The following is an 11,209-nucleotide window of genomic DNA, read 5'->3' on the forward strand; positions in this document are numbered from 1 at the left end:
CAGTCCAACGCTGATGCCAACGTGCGCGATCTGAGTTCCAAATCTTGATTTTGAAAAAGCGCATCGACGTGCACGCATATGCCACGCGTATGCGTGAGCGTGAATTTTGGCAATCCACACGCACGCGTAAGTGACGCGCACGCGTGGATGAATCAACGTTGGAGGGAGTGTTGCCAATCAAATGTTGATGCCAACGTCTTCGAAAAGCCTTAAAAAATTGGAATTTGGGAACTTGCATCCACGCACACGCGTCACTCACGCGTACATGTGGATGAGCATTCTATTCCCAAATGTGCACACGCACAGGCAGCGCAGACGCGTGAAGAGGTAAATTGTACCATCCACGCGTACGTGTATGCCACGCGTACGTGTGGACAAGCGAACGTTGGCATCCCAACGTTGAGTCAAACGTTGCTCAAAATGCCCTAAACCCAATATCTCTAAAGAATGTTTGACTCAACGTTTGCCCAAAAACGTTGACTCCAACGTTGATATCAGAATGCACAAATGAGCACCTCTCTCTTCTCAACAGCATATGGAGCCAATCCAATCAATTTCAACAAATGCCAAAGGCCCAATCCAGATGACTTGAAGATCAATTGAAAAATTGTATAAATAGCTTAGAGTTTAAGTAAAAAGGGGGTTAGACAGTGAGAAAACCAATTGGGAAATTCCACCATTATCTTTATACTTTCCTCTGTTTTCTGCACTTTTTCTTTCTTTGTAATTTGAATTGAGCTATGATGAACTAAACCCTCTTTCATTGGGTTAGGGAGCTCTGTGTAATTCAATGGATCAATATTAGTTTTCATTCTTCTTTTTTATCTTTTCTCTTGATATGTTAGAAAAGGTTTCGTTCTTCATTCAATCATTCAATTGTCTTGGAAGAGAAATTGAATGTAATTGGATTTTGTGATTGTCTTGGAAGAGAAATCATAGAATCATGCTTGAATTCTTTCTCACATTGGATAAGATTAGGGTTTTGGATGGATATAGTGACATATAATCCTACCAATACTTTGATCTATGAATGTGTGTGGTATAATCAGTGACCAAACTTCATCTCTTTCCATGAGCACTTAAATCAAGGAATTGGGCAATTGTTCATGCTTAGAGAGATTAGATTTCCAAGGAATTGGGATCTAATCATCTAAGATTGCCAAGGAGATCAATGAATGCATTGGTTGAGGAAAAGATGAAAATGAATTTGATCTGGAGGATTATCACATCTCTTGACCCCAATGAGCTCTACCACTTCTGATCTTACCCATTCTTTTAATTCTGCAATTTACTTTGATGCTCAACAACCCCATTCCATTTAATTTCTTGCAATTTAAGATTCTGCATTTTAATTTCTTGCAATTTCTCTTTTGCCATTTAATTTCTGTCATTTACTTTCAATTATTTACATTTCTTACACTTTAAGTTTCCTGCCAATTTAAATTCTGCAATCCTCAATTCAATTCTGATTCAGTTCAACTAGAACAATTCTCCAATTAACGTTGATCAACCAACCAATCCCTGTGGAATTCGACCTCACTCTATAGTGAGTTTTTACTTGAGGACAACCTGGTGCACTTGCTGGTAGGAAATTTGTTGACAGACAAATTTTCTTGTATCAAGTTTATGGCGCCGTTACCGGAGATTAGTTTTGTATTGACAATTACTAAATTGGAGGATAACTAGATTGAGCAATTTTCTTTTCTTTTGTTAATTCAATTTCAGCTGTTACTTTTACCTTCTGCAATTTTAAGTTGTTTTCTTCTATTTCTTTACTTTCCAGCAAAACTAATCCACTGACTCACTAACTGTTTGATTAATTGCCTTAACCACTCTAATAACAATTTTTCATTAACTGTGAAACTTTCACTTATTGTTTGCTGTCTCTCTCCCAATTGTATGATAGGTAGAAGAGGGGCTTCAACCTCGTTTGACAATGAACTGGGGAGGACCTTCCTTAGATTAAGGGGGGAAGCAAGAGACAAGGGAGTAGTTGGAGCAGAAGAGTTGGAGGAGGATCTGGACGTCAATATGGAGGAAGAGGTCCATACCATGCTGGAGAAGGTGTAGCTAATCATGCACCACAAGAGGAGAGAGCTAGGCTCCTACATTAATCCCAACCCTGGGAATTGTGGGAGAAGCAATCTCAAGCCAACAATTTCGAATTAAAACCACAATTCATCACCTTGGTTCAAAACAATTGTTCATTCGGAGAAAGTGCCCAGGAAGACCCCAATCAACACCTCACTATATTCCTATGAATCTGTGATACAGTGAAATCAAATGGAGTTCATCCTGATGCCGACAGATTGCTTCTATTCCCCTTCTCTCTAAGGGATAAAGCATCCAAGTGGCTAGAATTATTTCCAAAAGAAAGCCTCATAACTTAGGAAGATGTAGTGAATAAATTCTTGACAAAGTTCTATTCTCCACAAAGAGTCAATAGGCTGAGAGCAAAGGTTCAAACATTTAGGCAGCAAGATGGTGAAACCTTGTATGAAGCATGGAAAAGGTATAAAGACTTAACAAGGAAATGTCCCCCAGAGATGTTCAATAAGTGGGTGCAACTGCATATCTTCTATAAGGAGCTATCATATGAATAAAAAAAAGGCTCTAGACCATTCATCTGGGGGTTCCCTCAACAAGAAAAAGACCATAGAGGAAGCCATTGATTTCATTGAAACAGTGGCTAATAATGAGTATTTCTATGCCTCTGAGAGAAGCAACAATAGAGGAGTCATGGAGCAGAACAACATGGATGCAATTTTGGCTCAGAACAAGATGATTGCCAAGCAATTGGCAGATCTCACAAAGAAGATGGAGGCAAACCAAGTTGCAACAATCCACACTCAACCACCAGCACAAGCAAAGTTGAACATAGAGGAAGAAAGTGACTGGGAACAAGCTAATCACATTGGAAATTCTTCAAGACAAGCCTATGATCCATATTCCAAAACATACAATCCTAGTTGGAAGAACCACCCAAACTTTGGGTGGGGAAACCAACAGAATCAGAGCCAAGATCATAGACCCTACAACTCCAACCAATTTAGCAATTCCACTTACCAACACTCCAACCAAAGACCATATCAAACCACACAACACAATTCTTCCCAGCCACCATACCAACACCAAAACAACCAGCCCAATATCCCATTTCTAACCCACCATCTGAGGATAGGCTATCTAAGATTGAAGCCTTGTTGGAAAATCTTTGCAGAGAATCTAAAGATATGAAGAACTTCAAGGAAGAGGTGAGATCCAATTCACAAAACCAAGATGCTGCCATCCAAAAACTTGAAGTCTAGATTGGATATTTGTCCAAGCAAGCTCCTAGCCATAACCCATGTAGTTCAACTAAGACAAATTCAAGGGAGGAATGCAAAGCTATTACACTCAAGAGTGGAAAGGAATTGAAGGAGACCTCAAAGAAAACTCAAGAGAGGGAGGTAGATAGAAGCTTGAATGATAATGAAAAAGCACAAAAACATGCTCCTAATCCACCAGAAGAGAAAGAAGTCCAAAGGCGATATGTCCCAAAAGCCCTTTATCCTCAAAGATTAAGGAAGAATGAAAAGGATGGCCAATTCTCCAGATTCTTATAGATTTACAAGAGATTGCAGATCAATATTCCATTTGCTGAGGCATTGGAGCAAATCCTGCTCTATGCTAAGTTTCTAAAGGAGTTAATGACCAAGAAGAGAAGTTGGAGAAATGATGAAACAATGGTGTTAATTGAAGAATGTAGCACCATCATCCAACATAAATTACCTCAAAAATTAAAGGACCCAGGGAGCTTCCAAATTCCTTGCATCATAGGAGAAATCACAGTGGAGAGGGTCTTATGTAATTTGGGAGCTAGCATAAATTTAATGTCCTTGACAATGATTAAAAGAATGAAGATTGAGGAAGACAAACCAACAAGAATGGCTCTCCAATTGGCATTATCAGTCATTCAAATTCCCTCATGAAATAGTAAAAGATTTGTTGGTGAAGGTGGGTGACTTCATCTTCCCAGTTGATTTTGTGGTGTTGGATATGGAAGAAGAAGCCACATCATCAATTATCTTGGGAAGGCCATTTCTAGCTACTACTGGGGCAATCATTGATGTCCAAAAAGGAAAACTGGTCCTTAGGTTACATGATGAGAAAATGGTGTTTAATATGTTCAAAGCCATTAGCTACCCATAGGAATCACTAGGGGAATGTATGACGTTGGATGCAGTGGAAGTTTTGGTACAAGAAAGTCTCAATGAAGAAGAACTAGAGGAAGTGCCAGAAGAAAAATCTGTATCAATCAATGAAACTGTAGTAATCCAACCAATTGAAGACCTTACTTCAAGCACATTAGAAGGAAAGACGGAAGGGAATGAAGCTCCAAAACTTGAACTGAAAGCACTACCTTCTACACTCAAGTATCCATGCTTGGAAAGTGATGAAAGCTATCCAGTAATCATCAATTCTACCCTCAGTCAAGAACAAGAGGAAGAGCTAATCAAAGTACTGCAACAGCATCAAGATGCCATTGGATGGACTCTTGCTGACTTAAAAGGGATAAGCCCTTCCGTGTGTATGCATAAGATTCTGTTGAAAGAAGATGCCAAGCCTTCCATTCAACACCAAAGAAAGATGAACCCAGCCATGAAAGAAGTGGTGCAAAAGGAGGTTATGAAGCTGTGGCAAGCAGGGGTAATCTACCCAATCTCAGATAGCCCCTGGATAAGCCATGTTCAAGTAGTCCCCAAAAAGGGAGGAATCATTGTTGTGCCAAATGAAAGAAATAAACTGATACCAACAAGAACAGTAACCGGATGGCGTATGTGCATAGATCATAGAAAACTCAATGAAGCCACAAGGAAAGATCATTTTCCCTTACCCTTCATGGATCAAATATTAGAGAGACTTGCTGGACATGAATATTATTGCTTCTTGGATGGATACTCAGGCTACAATCAAATTATGGTGGACCCTAAAGATCAAGAGAAGACTTCCTTTACTTGTCCTTATGGTGTCTTTGCATATAGGAGAATGCCCTTTGGATTATGTAATGCACCCGCAACATTCCAAAGGTGCATGCTATCTATATTCTCTGACATGTATGGTTGAGAGGTTTATTGAAGTGTTCATGGATGACTTCTCTATATTTGGTGATTCATTTTCTAAATGCTTACACCACCTTGCCTTGGTGCTAAGGAGATGGCAAGAAACCAACCTAGTATTAAACTGGGAAAAGTGTCATTTTATGGTCACTGAAGGGGGTGGTTCTTAGTCATAAAATCTCCAAAAAGGGCATTGAGGTAGACAGAGCCAAGGTGGAAGCAATTGAGAAATTACCTCCACCTTGCAATGTCAAAGCAATTAGAAGTTTTCTAAGACATGCTGGATTTTACAGAAGGTTTATCAGAGGTTTTTTAAAAATTGCCAAGCCATTGAGTAACTTACTTGTCTCTGATACACCTTTTGTATTTGATCGAAAATGCATGCTAGCTTTTGAAGATCTAAAAAGGAAACTTTTCTCAGCTCCTATTATTGCCCCACCTGACTGGGATTTGCCGTTTGAATTGATGTGTGATGCATCAGATTTTGCTATTGGGGTAGTGTTAGGACAAAGAAAAGGCAACCTAGTGCATGTCATATACTATGCCAGCAAGGTCCTTAATGACACTCAAAAGAATTACACCACCACTGAAAAGGAATTGTTGGCAATAGTGTTTGCATTTGATAAATTTAGATCATACCTCATTGGCTCTAAAGTGATTGTTTTTACTGATCATACATCACTTAAATACTTATTTGCCAAGCAAGAATCAAAACCAAGATTGATAAGATGGATCTTGTTGTTGCAGGAGTTCAATATTGAGAGTAGAGATAAGAAAGGAGCAGAGAACAAGGTAGCAAATCATCTCTCAAGAATTCCTTGTGAAGAAGAAGACACAGAAAGCCCAAGTGTAAATGAGAGTTTTCCTGATGAACAACTAATGATGGTTCATAAGGCACCTTGGTTCACAGATATTGCAAATTTTAAAGCCACTGGGGAAGTGCCTCCGGACTTCAACAAACATCATAGAAGGAAGCTCATTAATGATGCTAAGTATTTCATCCGGGATGAACCATACCTTTTCAAGAAATGTGCAGATGGGATACTTAGAAGATGCATCTCAGAGGAAGAAGGACGGGAAATCTTATGGAATTGCCATGGGTCTTGTTGTGGAGGACATTTTGGAGGGGAATGGACAGCAGCCAAGGTGTTGCAGTGTGGTTTCTTTTGGCCCACCATCTTGAAGGATGCAAAAGAGCTAGTAAGTAGCTATAATGAATGCCAGAGAGCTGGGAATTTGCCCAAAAGAAATGAGATGCCACAACACTACATCCTAGAACTTGAATTATTTGATGTATGGGGGATTGACTTCAAGGGACCATTCCCAACCTCATACTCAAATAAGTATATCCTGGTGACCATAGACTACGTATCAAAATGGGTGGAGGCAATTGCAACTCAAACAAATGATAAAAAAGTGGTCATGAACTTCCTCAGAAAGAATGTCTTTAGCAGAGTTGGAGTTCCCAGAGCACTTATCAGTAATGGAGGAAGCCATTTCTGCAACAAACCATTAGAGACTCTCCTCTTGAGATATGGAGTAAAGCATAATGTGGCCACACCTTATCACCCCCAAGCATGTGGGCAAACAGAGATATCCAACAGAGAGCTAAAAAGGATCTTGAAAAAGACTGTGGGAGCTTCTAGAAAAGACTGGTCAAAAAAACTGGATGATGCTCTTTGGGTGTATAGGACAGCCTTCAAAACACCAATTGGGATGTTCCCATATCAATTAGTGCATGGGAAGGCTTGTCACCTACCATTAGAGCTTGAACACAAAGCTTTCTGAGCTCTCAAGTTACTAAATTTTGACAGTAAGGCTGCTGGTGAAAGGAGGATTTTACAACTGCAAGAGTTGGAGGAATTCAGATCCTAAGCATATGAAAATGCTAAAATTTATAAGGAAAAGGAAAAGAAGAAACATGATCTCAACTTGGCACCAAGAAGCTTTGAAGAAGGTCAGAGAGTGCTCCTTTACAACTCCAGGCTAAAGTTGTTTCTTGGGAAGCTAAAGTCAAGGTGGTCAGGACCATTTCTTGTCACTAAGGTATCACCTTATGGACACATAGAAATCATGGAAGAAAGCTCACAATGGACCTTCACTGTGAATGGACAAAGGCTCAAGCATTACTTGGGTGATAGGGGGAAGGTCCCAATATGAAGTACAAGCTCAACTGAGAGAAGCCAACCGTCAAGCTAATGACGATAAAAGAGCGCTTGTTGGGAGGCACCCCAACCAGAGGTAAATTTCTTTCCTTAGCAGTTTAATAAAAGTGTTAAGTAGATTTTTCTGCATTGCAAGGAACTAAGTTTGGTTTTGCACACTAAGAGAACTCAAGGGTGAATGTGTAATTCTAAGTTTGGTGTCCCACCATAAATGTCACTAAGGGCACATTGCACCCCTCAGTATAGCTGGCTAAGATTCCAAACAATTAGAGAATTTACTTAACACATGTTTGAATTTTTTTTAGTTCACAATTTATTTTCTTAATAAAAGCACTTGATGTTTCATGTATGTAGTCATTTTACTGTATATAGAAGTAGAAAGAGAACTAAGTTTGGTGTTCATACACGAACTTAGGTCCATAAATTCACAAGCATACATACAGACTAACCATTTCTCAAGTGCTTGGGGAACAAGCAATTTCCAATAGTTTTGTAGGAAGGCAATCAAACCTTTGGAAAAGCTATGTACCATCATCCAGGGACAAAGAGAATAGCAAGGCTAGGAAAGATGATGAACAAGTAAGAAAATGCCAAGATGTTGTATTGTCACTTAACTATTTTCACTTTGAAATATTTTAAATTGGATGTCTGAATGTACCCCTGTTGAGTAATCTATCTGTGTTAGGATTCAGCTAATTGCTTTCTTTAAATTTCAATCAAATTTGCTGGTCTAACTGCTTGGTTTAATTTTATCATGCTAAAATGTATGTGTTGTCTCCTTGTTTTCTTAATTAAATAAAAGAAAATGTTAAAAGCAGAGAAGTGAAATTATCCCAATTAGTGAGAAACAGAGTAAGATTAAGTGGTGGTATACATCTGTGGTTGTTTAGCTAGCTTACTAACAAGTATGAAAAGTAGACTGTTTCCTTTTAGTGTGATATTGACTGTTGTCTATGAATCCTAGCAAATAAACCTCCTTGGAAGAAAGAAAAGCGAAAAGTTGGCAACAAAGAATAAAAGAAACAAAGAATAACAAGCTAGGAACCAATAGTTTGAGCCTTAAGGCATGTGTTTGTGGTGTTTTTGTGCAAGGATATACTTGAATGAGTGATGAGCGGATTTTGGCATTGTTTTTAGGTAATTTTTAGTAGGATCTACTTACTTTTAGGGATGTTTTCATTAGTTTTTATGTAAAGTTCACATTTCTGGACTTTACTACGAGTTTGTGTGTTTTTCTGTGATTTCAGGTATTTTCTGGCTGAAATTGAGGGACTTGAGCAAAACTCTGATAAGAAGGCTGGCAAAGGACTGCTGATGCAATTGGATTCTGACCTCCCTGCACTCGAAATAGATTTTCTGGAGCTACAGAACTTCTAATGGCACACTCTTAACGGAGTTGGAAAGTAGACATCCAGAGCTTTCCAACAATATATAATAGTCCATACTTTATTCGAGATTAGACGATGTAAACTGGCGCTCAACGCCAATTCCATGCTGCATTCTAGAGTCAAACGCCAGAAACACGTCACGAACCAGAGTTGAACGCCAAAAACACGTTACAACTTGGCGTTCAACTCCAAAAGAAGCCTCTGCACGTGTAAAGCTCAAGCTCAGCCCAAGCACACACCTATTAAGCCCCCGGAAGTAGATTTCTGCATCAATTACTTACTTCTGTAAACCCTAGTAGCTAGTCTAGTATAAATAAGACATTTTATTATTGTATTTGACATGCTGGATGCTGAATCCTGGATTGTATTTTTTTGATCCTGTGATCACGTTTTGGGGGCTGGCCATTCGGCCATGCCTGGACCCTCATCACTTATGTATTTTCAACGGTGGAGTTTCTACACACCATAGATTAAGGGTGTGGAGCTCTGCTGTACCTCGAGTTTTAATGCAATTACTACTATTTTCTATTCAATTCAGTTTATTCCTGTTCTAAGATATTCATTGCACTTCACCATGACGAATGTGATGATTTGTGACACTCATCATCATTCTCACCTATGAACGTGATAAACCCCATTTGTAGGGTTTATCTTGTGCTTGATTTAGGGGATTTTATAACCTTTTACCCACATTTATCCATTGAAATAGCATGGTTTTATAACTTCTCCTTTAACTGTGCTTAAGAGTGAAAACATGCTTTTTAGGACTTAAAATAGCTAAATCTAATTCTCCTTGATTCCATTAGATGCCTTGATAGGTTTGCTAAGTGATTTCAGATTTAGGAGGCAAGGATTAGACCAAGGGAATGAAGGAAAAGCATGTAGAAATGGAGAACTCATGAAGAAATAAAGGGAACGCAAAAGCTGTCAAGCTGACCTCTTCGCACTTAATTGACCATAACTTGAGCTATAGAGGTCCAAATGATGCGGTTTCTGTTGGGTTAGAAAGCTAACATCCGGGGCTTCGAAACGATATAAGATTTGCCATAGTTGCATTGCGCATAGGGGCGAGCATTTGATGATTGGATTTTTGACAGTTTAGAATTTCACTAATGAATTCTCGTTGTAAAGTATAGTTTCTAAACCAACAATAATCCTTTCATACAAAAGATTATTTGTCACTAAAACAAACCCCTAAATTTATAAACCGAAGTATTGAACCTCGGGTCGTTCTCCCTAGGAATTGTAATGATGTGTCTTGTTATTGGTTGTGAGTTATTTTGGGGTTTTTGAGATTTTAGACAAGAAATATAAATGGCAAAGAAAATAAACTAACAACTAACAAAGCTCGTGGCAAGATATGAGAACTAGAAGTCCTATCCTAGTTATCCTCCTCAATTGTGATAACAAATTGTCCATTGCTCCCACTTAGTTAACCTCTAACCATGGAGGAAAGTCAAGTGGATGAATCAATTTGATTCCTCAAGTCCTAGTCAACTCCTAAAGGAAAGACTAGCTTTAGAGGCATTCAAATCAATTAGCAACTGGTGGACGAAATTGTGATCATCAACAATGGCTCCAAAGATTTGGTGCTCTCAAACGTGAATCTCACTTTGTCACAACTCCGTACAACTAACCAGCAAGTGCACTGGGTCGTCCAAATAATACCTTACGTGAGTAAGGGTCGATCCCACAGAGATTGTTGGTATGAAGCAAGCTATGGTCATCTTATAAATCTTAGTCAGGAAGATACTTTCTTAGATAATAAAGGATAGAAATACTTATGTAAATTAATGGTGGGAATTTCAGATAAGTGCGTGGAGATGCTTGTCCCTATTGAATCTCTGCTTTCCTACTGCTTTTATCCAATTTTATCACTCCCTTCTATGGAAAGCTGTATATAGGGCATCACTATTGTCAATGGCTACATCCCATCCTCTCAGTGAAAATAGTCCAAATGCTCTGTCACAGCATGGCTAATCATCTGTCGGTTCTCAATCAGGTTGGAGTAGAATCCAGTGATTCTTTTGCATCTATCACTAACGCCCAGCCTTCAAGAGTTTGAAGCTTGTCACAGTCATTCAATCCCGGAATCCTACTCGGAATACCACAGACAAGGTTAAACTTTCCGGATTCCCATGAGTGCCGCCATCAATTCTAGCTTATACCACGAAGATTCTGTTTAAGGAATCCAAGAGATATGCGCCTGGCCTAAGGTAGAACGGAAGTGGTTGTCAGTCATGCGTGTTCATAGGTGAGAATGATGATGAGTGTCACAGATCATCACATTCATCAAGTTGAAGTGCAACGAATATCTTAGAACAGGAGTAAATCGAATTGAATAGAAAATAGTAGTAATTGCATTGAAACTTGAGGTACAGCAGAGCTCCACACCCTTAATCTATGGTGTGTAGAAACTCCACCATTGAAAATACATAAGTGAAAGGTTCAGGCATGGCCGAATGGCCAGCCCCCATGTGGTCACAAGACCGAATGATCAAAAGACTCTTTAATAAACTAGTAAAAAGTTCTATTTATACCAAACTAGCTACTAGGG

At 39.0% G+C, this 11,209-nt stretch overlaps 1 protein-coding gene across 1 annotated transcript; it reads left to right on the plus strand.

The window, feature by feature from the left end:
* Positions 1-4,209: 4,209 nt before the first annotated feature.
* LOC107465802 (uncharacterized) lies at positions 4,210-7,259 on the plus strand. Its single transcript, XM_016084775.1, has 3 exons — positions 4,210-5,069; positions 5,393-6,782; positions 7,002-7,259. The coding sequence occupies exons 1-3, from the start codon at positions 4,210-4,212 to the stop codon at positions 7,257-7,259; spliced, it is 2,508 nt and encodes an 835-aa protein (XP_015940261.1).
* The last annotated feature ends 3,950 nt before the right edge of the window (positions 7,260-11,209 follow it).

This window comes from Arachis duranensis, chromosome 9 (assembly GCF_000817695.3).
Source record: "Arachis duranensis cultivar V14167 chromosome 9, aradu.V14167.gnm2.J7QH, whole genome shotgun sequence".
NCBI lineage: Eukaryota > Viridiplantae > Streptophyta > Magnoliopsida > Fabales > Fabaceae > Arachis > Arachis duranensis.